General features: G+C 37.8%; 1 protein-coding gene across 2 annotated transcripts in view; it reads right to left on the bottom strand.

Annotated features, from left to right (window-relative positions):
• Positions 1-905: 905 nt before the first annotated feature.
• The window catches only part of SEC24A (SEC24 homolog A, COPII coat complex component), a 62,522-nt gene continuing 43,719 nt past the window's right edge, over positions 906-19,708 (bottom strand). Inside the window, exons 14-23 of one of the 2 annotated variants that reach the window (XM_054717843.1) lie at positions 19,403-19,523; positions 18,251-18,409; positions 13,720-13,893; positions 12,540-12,650; positions 8,713-8,888; positions 7,483-7,620; positions 6,371-6,475; positions 5,648-5,740; positions 2,618-2,721; positions 906-1,884 (exon numbers count right to left, since the gene is read on the bottom strand). In XM_054717843.1, the coding sequence (XP_054573818.1) occupies positions 1,770-1,884; positions 2,618-2,721; positions 5,648-5,740; positions 6,371-6,475; positions 7,483-7,620; positions 8,713-8,888; positions 12,540-12,650; positions 13,720-13,893; positions 18,251-18,409; positions 19,403-19,523 (1,296 nt within the window). In that variant the 3' untranslated portion in view covers positions 906-1,769. The remainder of the gene's footprint in view (positions 1,885-2,617; positions 2,722-5,647; positions 5,741-6,370; positions 6,476-7,482; positions 7,621-8,712; positions 8,889-12,539; positions 12,651-13,719; positions 13,894-18,250; positions 18,410-19,402; positions 19,524-19,708) is intronic. The other variant, XM_054717844.1, reaches the window with a different exon arrangement.

Genomic DNA, 19,708 nt, shown 5'->3' with positions numbered 1-19,708 from the left:
CACAAGAAAGATTATTGTCCCTAGAAGCACAAACTCTTCCCTCTGTAAGATTCTTTACTACAATTAAGAAAGGATTTACAAATATCAACACTTAAAATTCACATTAAGAAGAGAATTTTAGTTAAGAAACATCAGTGCGTAATAATGACTCAGTTTCTTTAAAAGAGGGAAAAATATGAATTTATTTTAATTTGCTACACTTTGAAAATTGCTTCCTAATAAATGAAGCAGCTTTCAACAATATTTCCAGTTCAATGTACCACTTGCATACTGAAAATAAACTATAACACTGCTTAAGGGAGATGATATCTTTATAAAACACAATTATTCTTGTCCGGCTGATAAACAGTAGTGTATACTCTAGTGGGACTTGCTTCTTCCCTATCCCAAAACAACTCAGTTAAAGTCAGCTCATATTGCTGTAAACCTGACAGTTATTATTTTATTGGTGATCATATGAGACCAAGATTGTAAACACATTTTTCTAACCCATTAAAACAAAGAAACAAAAATCTTTTCATCAAGTATTATACATGAACATCTTTAAGAAGTTCATACAAGACAAGATGAATTGGGAAAACTGGGCCAAACTCTTTTAAGATATTCTATCACATCACTTTAAATATACAAATGTATAATTTACCTATTTGTAAACAAAATTCACTTAATGGTTTTGACTATAATATTTATCTGGCTGAATCAAAAAAGCAGTCTCTTGAGCATGTTTAGAAATCAAGTTTCTCTCAAACTTCAATATACTGGATATGTGTAATCTTAATATCCATCAAATTAAAAAGCAGCATTCATGCTTTAATAAGTTTTACTATCCAAGAATAAACACCTTATGAGCGGCTTTCAATTTAATTATTAAACTCCTTAGAAAAATGATCCTGATGAATTTGAGACAGCATTTAAGAATACTTTAATTTCATTCATATTCATTTCACCAATATAACACCTTTATTACATTTCACAGAGCAGACAAACAAAACCCAAAGGATCATCTCCCTATTATCATTGCCAGTCCCAGCGTATTTAATGAAGACAGCTCAGATTCTTTTCACTGCAGAAGATAGTGTGTCCAAGTCTTTTGCAGTCAATCAGAAAATGACTTAATTAGTTTTCATTTAAAATCAAGGTGATTTTGTTCAAGTATAGAGAATACTGACAGATTTTAAAGCTTGATAGTTACTTCTTCTTCTTAAGCTAGACCAGAGTTAGTTTACTCTAGTTTTAGTTTAGTTAAAAAACGGGTATGGGGGAATGAATTCTACTCTTTCTATATACTATTTACTTACAAAAAAATTCTTTAATTTAAGAAAGATCATTATCAATGAATTTATAATTTCCCTGCAACACATAGTCTTGTGAGATTTTAAATGTAGCAGCCAAAAATTCAGGAAAAAAAATAATAAGAGAAATATATTTGGAACACAGAAGTCTTTATTTTACAAAATTTACTTTGCCTCTGCAATATTGTTTCATCTTATTTCAATCCATAACAACTCAAACATAATTGGCAGCAAAGAAAAAAGGTGTCTAATCATATGCAGGTATATTTTGATTTGAAAAATACAGTATTTCAGAGTTGCATGTTTGATTCTCTGCTGTGGTCCTTTATTTGCTATAGTTTGTTGAAATCACAGTGAGAACATATAATCATCACATCAGTCCACAAACCTAATAAAAGGAAGGTATTACACATTCTCAGGTATTCTGCATTATTGTGACTTTCCTTAGAAATAACTGAGTCAAATATCTTCACTGGTTCATTTATTCACTTGCTGTTGTATATGCAAGAGGAATTCATAATATGAAAATGCAGATTCTGTTCTGTCTTCTACCATGTTTTGAAGGAAAACTGCTTTCATTGGATTCTCATCCCTTAGGAATAAAAGAAAAATATTTATATGCATTAGATAAAATGTAATAGTAAAATAAACACTAGATTTGTCACAAAGCTTTTGACATATTTTTAATTAGTAACTGATAAAGCATCATTTAGTAATGTTTGAAATTCTTTTTCTTTTCTTTTTTTATACTAGAGGCCTGGTGCACAGATTCATGCACTGGTGGAGTCCCTCAGCCTGGCCTGTGCCCTCTCACAATCCGGGACCCTCGGGGGATGTTGGATAGCCGGTTTTGGCCCAATCCCCACAGGCCCGATCCAGACAGGAGGGAGCCCGATCCCCGCAGGCCCGATCCAGACAGGAGGAAGCCTGATCCCCGCAGGCCTGATCCAGACAGGAGGGAGCCCAATCCCCGCAGGCCCGATCCAGACAGGAGGGAGCCTGATCCCCATGGAGTGGGCCTACACCAACAGGCGGACATCCTGAGGGGGTCCTTAGCGCTGCTGTGGAGGCGGGAGAGGCTCCCCCCACTGCTGCTGTGCTTGCCAGCCATGAGCCCAGCTCCTGTGTTGAGTGTCTGCCCCCTGGTGGTCAGTGCACATCACAGCGACTGGTCGTTCTGCCATTCAGTGGATTTGCATATTAGGTTTTATTATATAGGATAGATTCTTCTAAATGGTTTGCTTAAAGAATGTATTTATGTCAAAACAAGTTGTTGCAAGGCCAAACAAACTGGTTCATATTAGCAAATGAAATATTCAACTTACCTTATTATATAAAGTATTGGGAAAAATGGTCTTTGTTCTCTAAGCCAAGATATGAAAGCTATAGTTCTGGCAGATTCTGGGGTATCAAGTTCTGGAAGGTCTGTCTGTTAAACAAAAGCCAACAATATCTTACCTATGTTTTTCCTATACATACATACATACCTTTTCACTTAAAGTAAGCACTTTATGGCTCATCTTTGGCATATCCAAATTGCCAGCATCACTGCTCTTGCATTTTGGGGTCATTACTAAGTAAAATAATGAGCTATTTGAACACAAGCACTCTGATACCTGGACAGTTGATCTGATAATTGATACAGTTGCCAAATGTCTAATGGGCAGGTGGTGTATACAGTGTGGTAACATTGGAAAAAGGATGATTCACATTCCTGGCAATAGAGAGGGATGGTGTGGGATTTCATCATGCGACTCAGAACAACACACAATTTTAAAATTATAAACTGTTTATTTCTGGAACTTCCTATTAATATTTTCAACCCGTGTTTGGCAGTGGGTAACTGAAATTTCGGAGAGCAAAACCATAGGTAAATGGGGGACAGCTGTATATAAATCACCTGGTGGTCTTGCTGAACTGCAGATATTGATTTAGGAGGTCTGGGGAGGGCCTGAGATTCTGCATACCACAATTTCCTTGTTAAGGAGGGGGCAAACTTCTTGAAGAGCCAGACAGTAAATACTTTAGGTTTGCAGGTCATTTAGTCTCTATTGCAACTATTCAACTCTGCCATTGTTCCACTAAAGTTGCCATAGATAATACATAGTGAATGGACATGGCTATGTTCCAATAAAACTTTATTATTATTATTTTAAAATATATTTTATTTTATTTTTTTAAAATATATTTTATTGATTTTTCACAGAGAGGAAGGGAGAGGGATAGAGAGTTAGAAACATCGATGAGAGAGAAACATTGACCAGCTGCCTCCTGCACACCCCCTACTGGGGATGTGCCCGCAACCAAGGTACATGCCCCTAACCGGAATCGAACCTGGGACCCTTCAGTCCACAGGCCGACGCTCTATCCACTGAGCCAAACCGGTTTCGGCCCAATAAAACTTTATTGGTAGCAGACCCCCTTAGGAATACTTTGCTTAGCCCTTATCTAGAAGAACACCCTAACTCTTCTCTTCATTTTATTATGACATTTAGAATGAATTGATTCATTAGGCATTTGTCACAGATGCAACAATTTCTTATCTCCTTATTAAAATATCTAATTATTCAGACCAGTAGTTTTACTCAAAGTCTGAAAGCTAGTGCTAATCCTAGCTATAATCCTCACATGTTTTTAAATACAAGAATCTCCTACTAACTTCTATGAATGGAGTTAAACCATAAATATGAAAAAATGCTGACATAAAACACATATTCCAAAGTGGCGGACAACGCCTTAGCTGGTTTGGCTCAGTGGATAGAGTGTCAGTCTGCAGACTGAAGGGTTCCAGGTTCGATTCCGGCCAACAGCACATGCTGGGGTTGCAGGCTCAATCCCCGCCAGTAGGGGGCATGCAGGAGGCAGCCAGTCAATGATTCTCTCTCATCATTGATGTTTCTCTCTCCATCCTTCTCCCTTCCTCTCTGAAATCAATAAAAATATATTAAAAAATGCCCACAAAGTTGCTGACAAAATGATAGGGACCAAAAATATGACATTAAATAAGACCATGTTATAATTTGTTATCTCTTTTCAATATAAAACTATCCAAATGCAATATAGTTTAACAAATGCTTTCTCATGAATCATTTCAATTACACTTCTATAAGCAACAGCACTTATTTTACAAATGAGGCTGTTAGTTACCATATTTTCTGGCGTATAAGACGACTTTTTAACCCAGGAAAATCTTCTCAAAAGTCGGGGGTCGTCTTATACGCCAGGTGTCATCTTATAGGGCGGGTATATCCCAAACTCTATATTTTAACTGGAAAAGTTGGGGGTCGTCTTATACGCCCAGTCGTCTTATACGCCGGAAAATACGGTACTTGTCCAAGGTCACAGAGCTAGTGATAGTCCATTATTACTCTCTTCAATAATCAATAGTAATCCAACTGACACTGATCACAAGTCATTTGCTTATGTGGCAATTAGCTTAGTTCTTACTCCAAAGCAGCAATTAAAAGAATCCTGCCAAAGAACAATGAAATTATGTGCCCGTAACACTTTTTTGTTGTTTTTGTGCCATCAACTAAGTTCATTCCTTTCTGAAAAAATAGTATACTCTCAGACAGACAGGAATAGATAAGCCATCAGGGTGATCACTTCCTAAGTTATATAAATGTCTAATCACTATGCTGTACACCTGAAACTAATGAAATATTGTATGTCAGCTGTGATTGAGAAATTTAAAAAAATTATTTAAAAAAGATAAGTCAGCCCTAGCCTGTTTGGCTCAGTGGATAGAGTGTCAGCCTGTGAACTGAGGGGTCTCGGGTTCGATTCCAGTCAAGGGCACATGCCGGGTTGTGGGCTCAATCTCCAGGGGGTGGCATGCAGGAAGCAGTGATCAACGATTCTCTCTCTTATCATTGATGTTTCTATCTCTCTCCCCCGCTCCCTTCCTCTCTGAAATCAATAAAAATATTTTTTTTAAAAAGATAAGTCAATGATACAAAATAACCTAAAAAGTGCTTTTAAACCCAGCCAGTGTGGCTCAATGGTTGAGCGTCAACCCATGACCAAGGAGGTCACAGTTCAATTCCTGGCACAAGCCCAGGATTCAAGCTCAATCTCCAGAAGGGGGCGCACAGGAGGCTGCTGATTGATGATTCTCTCTCATCATTGATGTTTCTCTCTTTTTCTCCCTCTCCCTCTCTGAAGTCAATAAAAACATTTTTAAAAATGCCTTTAAAACATAAAATGAGTATTTTCGATTGGAAGAGAATTTGTGGGGACATTTTCTTTTTTGGGAAAAAATTTTAGTATGCCATGATTTTAAAATGGGCTATTCATGTTTTGCCACATTTGAAATGCCCTTTAAGACTATTCCAATCACTATAAGACAGTCTTACCATAGTCTGTGGAATTAATGCATAGCTTTGAACTCCTAGAACTTGGCTGAGAAAATTCTGTCCACAATTCTTTCCAACCCAAAGCATCAGTACCTGGGGATAGGAAGAAAATCATTTTGAGATGTAGCATAAGAGTAAGCTGTTAAGGAGTGGGGGGAGGTAGAAGAGGGTAAAGGAGGGATAAATGGTGATGGAAGGAGACTTGACTTGGGGTGGTAAACAAACGATATACAGGGTGGGGCAAAAGTAGGTTTACAGTTGTGAATACACAAAACACAGTTTATTTTTGTATTTTATTTATTAATTATTGTATTATTTTCTATACAAACAATTGTAAACCTAATTTTGCTCCACTCTGTAAAGATGATGTATTGTAGAACTGTATATCTGAAAACATAATTTTTTTAACCAATGTCACACCAATAAATTCAATAAAAAAAGGAGTGGTTGACTCACCTTTACCTTTGAGTATATTTTAAAAGATCAAAATGATTAGTAAGTTCAATGATACTGTTTAGCCCTCAACTGAACTAACAGTAACTACTATTTAGTAAGATGAGACATTTTATGCTTGGTATGAAAGGATGCTATGGAGGGAGAAGGTGGCTAATAAAAATATATATAAATTAAATAGCATATAATTTGTTCAAACAGAAAGATATTAAGGGGAATGAAGGTATGGTAATATGCAGACAGAAGGATCTGAATCAGTCAGCTACTCACAGAGCCTGCATCCATGAGAAAAGCTCCATCCCTGCTCAGCTTCTCCATTGAAAGCTGAAGAATAGGCGGCTGAGGTATAGTTCGATCGTTGATGTTGAGTGCTCCCTGAGGAATTAAACAAAAAATAAAGCTCTTAGATACATGTAATATGGAGTCACAATTGACAAAAAATTTTTAAATAATATTATTCATGTTTAAAAAGATAACAAAATATTTATCACTTATTAAAACAGCCCTGGCTGATTTTTCTCAGTGGTTAGGGTGTTGGCCTACACACCAAAGGGTCGTGGGCAGGAGGCACGTGCCTCAGTTGCAGGCTGGATCCTCAGCCCTGGTCGAGGCAACCAATTGATGTGTCTCTCTCATATTGATGTTTCCCTTTCTTTCCTCCACTCCTCCCTCCTTTCCATTTTCTCTCTAAAGAAAATAAATAGAAAAAATATCCTGGGGTGAGGATAAAAAAACACACACCAGTATATGCTCAACTACCGAGCCTCTGTTGCTGGCCCAATAGTTTTCATTTGCTAAAATTAACTCAAATTTCATAAGCAATTTCTCCTTTCTATATGCAAGAGATCTTAAATTCTTTAAACTTTGAAAGGTTTTAACCAAAATATTACTTCCAACATATATATCCTAACTTGATCACAATTTTCAAAAGAAAGATTACGATTTAACACATTCATACTTGGGACTTTAACTCAGGTAAATTTCCTACCAAGGACAAAATGTTACAACTTAGATAAATATATTTTCTTTAATTTAAGAACACTGTTACACTAAACATTGACCTGGGTATTTAGATGTTATTTTGATTCTCAGAATACTCCTTTCAGATCAATTTGTTTAAATAAATAACTCATAGGTTTCTCCAGTCAATTTGACAATCTCTTCATTTATTTAGATCTGCTCTAGAGATTAGTCTTAGGCAACTTAAATAAAGGCACTATTTTCAGGAGCTCTACAAAACCAAAATTTATTTTCACACACCTACCAAAGGAATAAAAAGCTTAAAAAAAAAAAAAACCTTTCCTCATTTCTGCAATGTACTGAATATAATTCAGTGTATAAATCTGCAAGTAAAAGCCACTTAAAAAATGAATTAATCTTACCTCATCTGAAAGATTGTCAACTCTATACAAATTGGGATGAGTTGTGAGCATAAGGTAAACCAAGGGCTGATTTTTCACTTGACACATAGCAAAAATGCGTTCATCTAGACGTGCATTTGTTCCAGTCTGGAATGATTTCTGTAACAAAAAACCACCGCCACCAAAAAAAAAAGTATTTAAAAAATACATATAAAACTTTGCAAATATCAGTTGTTAAAAGAATATCTTCAGACAAAATTAGAAAATTAGCTATTATTTTCTGAAAAATATCTTTCAACAAGTCACACACATGTACTAAATTATGGCTATATCCCCACCTATCAGTCTTCAGAAATTAATTACATAACCTTGGCAAAGTAATTTGATCTCTCTGGTGTCTGTTTCCTAATCAGTGAAATAGATCTAAACACACTATCTACCATATAGTGATAATGAGATAGAAACAAATGTTACCATAGAAGGATAAAGTTATACTACAGATGATAAACTAAATGTACATTTGAAGAAGCAAAGATCTAAGTGTTCTATAAATGCAGGATGATGATTAATGGTATTTAACCATCCTTGTTTCTCCCACAGTTAGAGAAATTAAACAATGTACAAAGCTTACATATCAACCAGGAAGAATAATAATACAGATGAGAGCAACTACTTAGCAGAATAGAGTTAATGAGTAATTGTGAGTTTTTAACTGGCGTATTAGCTTCATGGAGAATAATGAAGTTTTGAGGTAACGTTTTAAGCTTTCCTAGTGATGGAAAGGAGTAGAAAGAGGCAGAGAGGTAACAGTAATAAAAGTATGCCTCAAAAAAAGTGCACTGACTATAAATAAAGCAAGACTTTTAAATGTTAAGGTATTTTAAATTGATATGTGAATAATCACTAGGAAAGAAGAAAGAGTACCACGGGGAATGGAAGAATGAAAGTTCCATTTATTCACTCAAAAAAAATATTTACTGAATGCCTACTGTGTACTAGGAACTGTTGTAGGTGCTGGGACAAAGTGATGAACAAAAAAGATAAAAGTTATGTCCTCATGGACAAAAATCATAGTAAGAGAGAAGTAAATAATAAACAAAATGTGGTATGTCAGTGTTAAGAGCTATGGTTCTTGCCGTCAGAAAACTTAGCTGGCATAAAGTTATATATACACTGTTTAGGGGTTCACAGGATAAAAATTTTGCCTTTTGACCTTTTCACTGCATTAGTTTCTGGTTTTGATTCTCTTACCTGTTTAAGGAGAGCCAACACAAAGAGTGGAAAAAGCCGCAACGAAAAAGGAACCATGAGTCCGGGCTGGTGGTTACTTAGGACTGAAGAACGATAAGCTGAAAGAGAGTCTATGACGGCATTCACTAGGGCGTCCCGAGCATCACTCAGACTGGCAGTCACAGACCTGTCAACAGCTTATAGAGATGGGGTAGGGACAAGAGAAAAATAAAATAAAAGTTTAACTACTCCACAGAATAAAAAAAGTAAGTTTTGATTGACTTGAGAGAGAAATATGTATAGTATGCATCCTGCATACTCAAAACTGAAAGCACTATACATATAAACAGAATAGCATGACAGATGATGAAAATAATTAATTCTCTAAGAGCTCTTTAATGAATAGAAGAAAGCCTCTCAAACTATAACTAAACTCAATGCATGCGGTACCAAAAATATATCCAATTAAGTAATGTTATTAACATCTATGACCAAATTTGTACACAGGCAAGAAAAAATGAAGACTATTGCTATCTGCTCAACAGTAACTCTAAGATTATCAATTTAAGACATCGTAATACAAAGATTTTGATAAAATGTGAAAAATGTGTATATTAGAATCAACCAAATTTAGTAGCAGTGAAGAAAATTGTTGGGAAGACATTTATTTTTAATTTTTAAATATTTTTATTGATTTCAGAGAGGGAGAGGGAGAGAGAGAAAGAAACATCAATGATGAGAATGAATCACTGATTGGCTGCTTTCTCGAGCCTACAACGTGGGCATGTGCCCTCGACTGGAATCGAACCCAGACCCTTTAGTCCACAGGCCGTCACTCTATCCACTGAGCCAAACTGGCTAGGGTTGTTGTGAAGACTTTTAAAAATAATCCACAGTACTGCCTGACATATAGTTAGTTGATGATGATGACAATAATAAAGATAATAATCATACTGTTACCCAAAAGCATTAGTTCACCCTGGTTTGGGGGCTCAATTGGTGGGAGCATCGTTCTATGTACCAAGAAAAGAAGGTTGTGGGTTTGATTCCCAGTCAGGCTACATACCTAGTTTGCAGGTCCAACCCCCAGTCAGTATGCATATGGGAGGCAACCGATAGACATTTCTCTCCCAAATCAATGTTTCTCCCTCCCACCTCCCACCTCCTCCCCACTCCCCCCCCTCCCGCTCTCCCTTCCTCTTTCTCTAAGAAAATCAATGTGTACGCATATATGCATAACCCATGGACACAGACAATCATGTGGTGAAGACCTGGGGCAGGAGGTGGGGGCAGGCTAGAAGGGGTCAATGGGGGAAAAAAGGGTACATATGTGATACTTTCAACAATAAAGATTAAAAAAAAACATAAAAAAGAAAATCAATGAAGCATGTCCTCGGGTGAGGATTAAAAAACAACCAAACACATAAATAAACAAATGAAGCCAATTAGATCTTCAATTAAAAAAAAAAAGTACTGACAGTTTTTTTGTTTGTTTGTTTGTTTTTTAGTATTGACAGTTTTTATAAAAGAAAAAAAAAGTACTGGTTCAACAAAAAATAAAGGCAGCAACCTTCAAATTTCTTTTGTCATAATCTTTAACTTTTTTTTTTAAAATATATTTTATTGATTTTTACAGAGAGGAAGAGAGAGGGATAGAGAGTTAGAAACATCGATGAGAGAGAATCATCGATCAGCTGCCTCCTGTACACCCCCTACTGGGGATATGCCCGAAACCAAAGTACATGCCCTTGACCGGAATTGAACCTGGGACCTTTCAGTCCGAAGGCCGATGCTCCATCCACTGAGCCAAACCGGTTTTGGCTAATCTTTAACTTTTAACAACCTATGGGAAGACTAATGTGTGATTCAAACCTATACCAGATTCCGTTAAAGAAAAATATTCCCAGTAAGGCATTAAAGAAAATGGGTAAATATCCCAAGTATAGGCAGCTTTGAGTTTGAACCAAATGGACCCACTCGCAGTCTTCCCTGAAGGAGAACAAGAACAGGAACTAAAATGCTGTTTAGCTCTATGTGTTTGAGAAAGAGACCAAAATAAAAGTCAAGGAGGCAACTGATGTGAAGATATTAATGAATTTTCTGTTAGCCCATGGAATCTGGCCATGGCTGCAAACCTGTATGTGATGGTTAACTGGTTTGCAATCCCAAATTCCATGACTCCAAGTCTAATGATCTTACTGTAATCCAAGTTACAGGCTCATAATAAAGCTATTAACTACCAATATTAAGCATTAAGTAAAAAATGGTTACTTAAGTCCATAGTAGGCTGATTATGAGACAGAAAGCAATTTAGTGTTGCCTAAGGCCAATGAGGTAAGGAGGAAAAAGTGGGCAATAATTGTTAATGGGCATGACATTCGTTTAGGGGTAATAGAAATATTTTAAAATTAGATTGAGGTGATGGTCACACAACTCTGTAAATATACTAAAAACAAAGGAATTGTACACTTAAAATGGGTTAAGTGATAGGGTATATAAATTATCTATCTGTATATATAAAAGCCTAAGCGACCAACCGACCGAATAACCAAACGACTGGTCGACTGGTCCCTATGATGCGCAATGACCACCAGGGGACAAACACTCAACACACAGGACAGGGCTCTCTCCTGTCTGGATCAGGCCTGCGGGGATCGGGCTCCCTCCTGTCTGGATCGGGCCTGCGGGGATCGGGCTCCCTCCAGTCTGGATCAGGCCTGCGGGGATCGGGCTCCCTCCTGTCTGGATCAGGCCTGCGGGGTTCGGGCTGAAATTGGCTACCCGACATCCCCCGAGGGGTCCCGGATTGCAAGAGGGCACAAGCCAGGCTGAGGGACCCCACTGGTGTATGAACCTGTGCACCGGGCCTCTGGTATCTCAATAAAGCTTTTTAAATTTAAAAGATAAGGCTATCTAAAAAAAAAAAAAAGATAAGGCTATCTGAGCAGATCCTTTATTCAAATAGTCATTTAGCAGGTATACATGGAATCCAAAACACTGAAACCCTTAAAGCTAATTATTTAAATAAAGACAAAACTGAACTGCTCAATGGTTAGAATCCTGCCCTGAATGGCTCAACGGTTAGAGCGTTGGCCTGTGCACAGGAGGGTCCCAGGTTTGATTCCCAGTCAAGGACACATACCTGGGTTGCAGGTTTGATTCCCAGCATGTGGGAGGCAACCAATAAATGTATCTCTCTCACATTGATGTTTCTCTCTCTCTTCTCTCTCTCCTGCTCCTCGCCTCCATTCCACTCTCTCTAAAAATCACAGAAAAAATATCCTCAGCCGAAACCGGTTTGGCTCGGTGGATAGAGTGTCGGCCTGCGGACTCAAGGGTCCCAGGTTCGATTCCGATCAAGGGCATGTACCTTGGTTGCGGGCACATCCCCAGTAGGGGGTGTGCAAGAGGCAGCTGATCGATGTTTCTCTCTCATCGATATTTCTAACTCTCTATCCCTCTCTCTTCCTCTCTGTAAAAAATCAATAAAATATATTAAAAAAAAAAAATCCTCAGGTGAGGATTAATAACAACAAAAGGATAAAACTAGCCCTAGCCAATGTGGCCAAGTAGACAGAACATCAGCCTGTGAACGGAAGGGTCCCGAGTTCAATTCTGGTCAAGGGCACCTGTCAGGGTTGTAAACTTAGTCCCCAGTAGGGGGCATGCAGAAAACAGCCAATCAATGGTTCTCTCTCATCATTGATGTTTCTCTCTCTCTTTCTCTCCTTTCCTCTCTGAAATCAATAAAAAAAAATATATATTTTTTAAAAGGGGTAAAACTAGGTGGATTTTTCTAATGTTATTATACCTGCAAAATATTTACAATAGGTGATAACAATTCTTACCCATATTGGCCAACAGCCCTGAAATTGCTTGAACATCAGCTCCGAGAAAGACTTCATTCAGTGTTGAAACTACTGGCAAACACAAAGTATGAACACGAATTCTTCTTTCACCTTTGGAGAAAACACAAAAGTGATAGTAAGAGACAACTACATTAAAAAGGTTATATTGCCCTGGCCAGGAATTGGGGCACATGCATGGGTTGCAGGCTAGATCCCCAGTGTGGGGTGTTGGGGGGAGGCTGATTGATGTTTCACTCTCATATCAATGTTTCTCTTTCCCTCCCCCTTCCTCTTTCTCTAAAAATCAATTACAAATTTTTTTTTAAAGTTTATACTAAAATCACTTCATTTCAATTTAAAACCAAATAGGGTTAAATAGTAAGTAGAGGATAGTATCAAAAACTTTAATGTTAATGTGAAAACTCTAAAATTTTATTTCATTTATTTATTTATTCTGGTCTTTTTAAAAAAATATATTTTTATTAATTTCAGAGAGGAAGGGAGAGGGGGAGAGATAGAAACATCAATGATGAGAGAGAATCATTGATTAGCTGCCTCTTACACGCCCCCTACCAGGGATTGATCCGGAAATCTGGGCATGTGCCCTGATCTGTAGTTTTATTGACTATTTGTCATCAGAACTTATTTCAGTGCCTGACATTAAGTAGACTCTAAATAAATACCTATTAAATAAAATGGTTAAGAAAAATAAATACCAAACATTTTTGCTTTACCAGGAACAGCAACAAAACTCTTAAGATGCCGAAACCGGTTTGGCTCAGTGGATAGAGCATCGGCCTTCGGACTGAAGGGTCCCAGGTTTGATTCCGGTCAAGGGCATGTACCTTGGTTGCGGGCACATCCCCGGTGGGGGGTGTGCAAGAGGCAGCTGATCGATGTTTCTGACTCTCTATCCCTCTCTCTTCCTCTCTGTAATCAATAAAATATATTTAAAAAAAACACACAAAAAACTCTTAAGATAAGGAATATTGTTTTGGCTTAATAGAAATGAGTAATTATCTTCAAAGAGGGAGTTTATCAAAAGCCATAGAATACATGACCAAATAAAAAAACTTACCTTTGTTACACTGTTCTTACAATTAACAATACTGGGTTATACACATAAAAAATTGTTAAGAGGGTAGATCTCATGTTATGTGCTTTTTGCCACAATACTCACCTTTGCTGGACGTATACAAAAGTGCTGACTGAAAGGAAACCAACTGAGTGTCAGTAAGACTCTCTTCCACTGACATCTGTACTGCATATCCAGCATCTGGATTTACATTGGGCAAAGACAGTAAGTCTGTTGACCGAACAAAGAAGTTCCCATGGAAAGTATGAATGGAAAGACCTAGAAAAAAATTTATAAAATATTATTTATACATACTTACATATGGATATTTACATTTTACCTTAGTCACTTATCAGACTAGCAGAGAGTAAATTAAAGTTTAGATTTATTAAAGATTTATAAAAGAAATATATATTTGGTCTTCAAAGATTTCTGGCACAGAGCTCCTAAAACCCTCAAAATTTCCAAAGTAATGAGAGTAATAAAGGTATCTATTGCTATGTTAATGAGGTGATTTTTAGAAAGTGCCTAGGTAATCTAAGGAGGGGGGTTGGTTGCCAGAGGAACCAACGATGTGATTAGATGGTTGGAACTTTCAGTCCAACCCCCTCCCTCAACACACATCCAGGGAGGGTAGAGAGGCTGGAAGTTGAATCAATCACCAACACCAATAATTTACTTAATCATGACTATGTAATGAAGCCTCCATAAAACGTCAAAAGAATGGGGGGGTTCAGAGAGTTTCTAGGTTGGTTAACATTTGGAGATTTAGGGAGGGTGGAGTACTCAGAGAGTATAGAAGCTTCAAAAGCTTCATACCCTTTCCCTGTCCCTATACCTTGCCTTGTGTAGATCTTCCATCTCGCTGTTTCTGAGTTATATCCTTTTTAAAAAATATATATATTTTATTGATTTTTTTACAGAGAGGAAGGGAGAGGGACAGAGAGTCAGAAACATCGATGAGAGAGAAACATGCCCTAACCGGTTTGGCTCAGCGGATAGAGCATCGGCCTGCAGACTGAAGGGTCCCAGGTTCGATTCTGGTCAAGGGCATGTACCTTGGTTTTGGACACATCCCCAGTAGGGGGTGCAGGAGGCAGCTGATTGATGTTTCTCTCTCATTGATGTTTCTAACTTTCTATCCCTCTCCCTTCCTCTCTGTAAAAAATCAATAAAATATATATTTAAAAGAAAGAAAGAGAGAGAGAGAGAGAGAGAGAGAAACACCTACCAGCTGCCTCCTGCACACCCCCTACTGGGTACATGTGCCCACAACCAAGGTACATGCCCTCGACCGGAATCAAACCTGGGACCCTTGAGCCAAACCAGTCAGGGATATATCCTTTTTTAATAAATCAGTAATCTAACAAGTGAAATATTTTTAAGCCATTCTAGCAAATTAATGGAACCCAAGGAGGGGGTTGTTGAAACTTCCAATCTATAGCCAGTCAGGCAGAAGCATAGGAAACACCATGGACTGGGCATTAGTTTCTAAAGTGTATGTGTGTATTACAATAGGGAATTGAGGGACTGGGGGTTTAACCTGTGGGATCTGATTCTATCTCCAGGTAGATAGTGTCAGGATTGAGTTAATTACTTGGAAGTGTGGAGAAAAGCAACCCATACATTGGAAATGGAAACAGAATGATCCTATCCTATATAATAAAAGGCTAATATGCAAATAGACCAAATGGTGGAATGACCGGTTGCTATGATGTGCACTGACCACCTGGGGGCAGATGCTCAAGGCAGGAGCTGCCCCCTGGTGGTCAGTGCGCTCCCACAGGGGGAGTGCTGCTCAGTCAGAAGCCGGGTTTATGGCTGGCTAGCACAGCAGTGGTGATGGGAGCCCCCAGGGGGATCAGGCCTAAGCTGGCAGGCGGACATCCCCTGGCAGGCGGGGCTGAGGGACCCTCCCCCCAACCCCCAGTGCACAAATGTCATGCACTGTGCCTCTAGTATTAGATAATACACAGTATTTAGTGAGGGTAAGATATCTTCTTAAGTGAAAGTGGAGATTCAAATTTTCAAAAAACTTTGTTGAAGGATATATTTGCAATATCCACCAAAAATTCTAAATTAATATGTCCTTTGACCCTAGTAATCCCATATCTAAGAATTTATCCTACAGATACACTCATTCAAGTACCAAATTATATGTGCCAAAAAAATTAAGCAGTACTGTCTTTGTCTGTAATAACTAAAAAATTAGAAATATCCTCAATTCCAATCTGTAGTAAAATAACCAAACTGTGATTTGTACATTCAGTATTTGTACTAAATACTATTAGAAGTTTAAAAGAATGAGATAAATTAGCCCTAGCAGGTTAGCTCAGTTAGAGCATCTTCCCGATATGCCAAAGTTTCGGGTTCAATCCCCAGTCAGGGTTTCAGGTTTATGTGTGGGAGGCAGCCAATCAATGTGACACATCCATGTTTTTCTCCTCTCTCCCTCCACACTCTCTCTAAAAATCAATGGAGCCCTAGCTGGTTTGGCTCAGTGGATAGAGCATTTTGGCTTGCGGACTGAAGGGTCCTGGGTTTGATACCAGTCAAGGGCATGTACCTCAGTTGCAGGCTCAATCCCTGGCCCTACTCTGGGCCATGCAGGAGGCAACCAATGTGACTTTCTCACATCAATCTTTCTCTTTCTCTGTTTCTTCCCCTCCCTTCCATTCTCTCTGAAAAATCAATGGAAAGATATCCTCAGTTGAGGATTAACAAAAAAATTAAAAGTTAAAAAATCAATGGAAAATATATTGTCAGGTGAAGATTAACAACAACAACAAAACAACAACAACAAAAAAAGCAAGAAAGTAAAATAAAGCAAACTGCTGGTTTGTTGGCAAGCTTTTTTACTCTTACGCAAAATTAGGTACATATAAAATAGCTTCTGTCCTGACAAATAGAAAAAATTTAAAAGCACCTTTGGGATACACATTTCCAGTAACTTATAGGCAATATCTGCAGAAATAACCATTTTTTAGGTCCATCAATCTTGAATGAATGGGATACAACAAACAGACCCTTTAAAACATAAACACTAGCCCCAGCTAGTTTGGCTCAGTGGACTGAAGGGTCCTGGGTTTTATTCCATTCAAGGGCATGTGCCCAGGTTTTGGGCTCAATCCCTAGTAGGGGTTGTGCAGGAGGCAGCCGGTTAATGATTCTCTCTCATCATTGATGTTTCTATCTCTCTCTCCCTCTTCCGTCCTCTTTGAAATCAATAAAAACATAGTTAAAAAAATAAATAAAATGAAAGCATTTAAAAAACCCACAAACTCTAAAAAACTATTTGAATTAATAAACAAGTTCAGCAAGACTGCACCATACAAGATCAATATGCAAAGGATTACTTATATTTATATAAAGAAGCAATGAAATTTTAAAATATTTAGGAGTAAATTTAAAGAAATATAAAACTTATACTCTAAAAACTATAAAACTGTTGAAAAAAATTAAAGAAGGCCTAAATAAATGGAAAAGTATATCACATTTGTGGATGGGAAGACTTAATACTGTTAAGATGACAATATTCCCCAAATTTATCTGTCTATTAAATGCAATCTCTATCAAAATCCCAACTAGCTTCTTTGCAGAAATTGACAAATTGAACCCAAAATTAATATGGGAACACCACAACAATCTTAGGAAAAAAAGTAAAAAGTTGATAGGACTCATACTTCCAAATTTGAAACTTACTAGAAAGTTATAGTAATCAAGACAGTTTAGAACTGGTGTAAGAATAGGCATTCAAATTACTAGAATACAATCCAGAATTCAGGAACAAACCCTCATATTTATGATCAACTGATTTCACCAAGGGGATATGGGTCCCAGGATAATTCAATGAGGGAAAAATACTCTTTTCAACAAATGATACTGGGACAATTATACATCCACATGCAAAAGAATGAAGTCAAACATCTACCTCAAATAAAATATAAAAATTAACCCAAAGTAAATCAAAGACTTCAATATTAGAAGCATAACTATAAAACCCTTAGCAGAAACATAAATACAAATATTCGTGATCTTGGATTAAGCAGTGGCTTAATGCTATAATACCAAAAGTACAAACAGAAAAAGAATTGATTGATGGGACATCACCAAATTAAAAAAATTTGTGGCCCAGCTGGCGTGGCTCAGTGGTTGAGCCTCAACCTATGAACCAGGAGGTCATGGTTCGATTCCCGGTCAGGGCACATGCCTGGGCTGCAGGCTCAATCCCTAGTGTGGGGCATGCAGGAGGTAGCCAGTCGATGATTCTCTCTCATCATTGATGTTTCTATCTCTCTCTCCCTTCCTCTCTGAAATCAGTAAAAATATATTTTTTAAAAATCCATCAGTAATATATCTTATGTTCTTTGGAATTATAATATTTTTCCATTGAGATATAATTCATATACAGTAAAAATCACCCCTTTCAAGTGTACAATCCAGTGGTTTTTAGTATATTCAAAATAGTCCCTTTAAAAAAAAAGTTCCTTTTTATTCTTAATTGCATATTCCATCAAAGTAAAATATCTTAAAATAGCAAATTTTGAGATAAGACTATAAATATATATATATATTTTTTATATCAAAAGAAACATTTACTCCTATGTAAATGCAAAAAAAAAAATAGTGCCCCCACCTTTGGTACACCGAATCCTCATGACTGCCTCAAAACCAATCTTCCGAGTGAGGTATCTGTGTAGCTCCTTCTGTAATTTCTGTACCTGGACTGGGTTGTGCTGATGGTGGTAAGAGGGATAATAATAGACACTACCTGCTGAATACCGAGAAATACAACCTGGAAGAAAACACACACTCCTTTAAAATTCTGCCGTTGACTAATATTACTACATCAAAGTAACTACAGGCATTTGAATAAATTTTTCTTTAACCTCCCCAGGTACCATCAAAAAGGAATATTTTGCCCTAGCTGATTTGGCTCAATGGATAGAGCGTCAGTCTGCAGACTAAAGGGTCCAAGGTTCACTTGTGGTCAAGAGCACATGCCCTGGTTGTGGGCTCAATTCTCAGTAGGGGACGTGCAGGAGGCAGCCAATCATTGATTCTCTCTCATCATTGATGTTTCTATCTCTTGCTCCCTCTCCCTTCCCGTCTGAAATCAATAAAAGTATACTTAAAAAAAAAATTTCATTCCTTTAAGTAGTAGCATATAAATTTCTCTACTATAAATTTTTTAAGTAGAAGATTATCCTATATAATAAAAGCCTAATATGCTAAGTGTCCAGTCGTCTGGTCGGCCATTCAACCAATCAAAGCATAATATGCTAATGATATGCTAAGACCACTCAACCACTCGCTATGACGTGCATTTATCACCAGGGGGCAGAAAGTCGACCAGTCGCTATGATGTGCACTAACCACCAGAGGGCAGACAGTCAACCAGTCAACCAGTTGCTATGATGTGCACTGACAACCAGGGGGCAGACGCTCTGGCTGATTGGGACTGAGTGAGATGGGCCGGATATGCCCTGGAGCCCTCCGGCGGTCCCTCCCCAGTTGGCCAACCTCCCATGTCCTTCCCCAGCCCCGATCGTGCACCGGTAGGGTCCCTTAGCCTGGCCTGTGCCCTCTAGCAATCTGGGCTGAAGGTCCCCCCCACCAGTGCATGAATTTTGTGCACCGGGCCTCTAGTAGGGTTTATAATAGACTAACCTGACTAACTTTCCCAAGGACATTAAATTTCTTTTACTTTGTCTCCTATTTAGAATACCATTATATAAATATCATTTTGACACTCATTTGAGAAAAATAATAATTAGGAAAAACTTACCCAAAGAAGCCAAATCAGAATACTGTCCACTGAGAAGGAATAAGTCAACAGCTACCTGCTGACCAGAACAGTCCAAAGCTAATTTCTTATAGAAGTCAGTGGATGGTGTCAAGTGAATTTCCTATTAATAATAAATTAAAAAGAGTAAAAATTTTAAATCATTAAATTGTTATAAAATTTAGGCACTTTCCCTCCTGGGAGCATACCATGCCTTTCCCTCCCTGCCCCAGGCACCATTAGCTTCTTCACTCCCAAGCTCCAAGGGCCCTTCCTTTACCTGCATAACTTGTTTCCTAAACCCATTTG

This window comes from Eptesicus fuscus, chromosome 6 (assembly GCF_027574615.1).
Source record: "Eptesicus fuscus isolate TK198812 chromosome 6, DD_ASM_mEF_20220401, whole genome shotgun sequence".
In the NCBI taxonomy this organism is placed as follows: Eukaryota; Metazoa; Chordata; class Mammalia; order Chiroptera; family Vespertilionidae; genus Eptesicus; species Eptesicus fuscus.
Note: the sequence above shows the minus strand (reverse complement) of the source record. Positions and strands in the feature narration are given on the sequence as shown.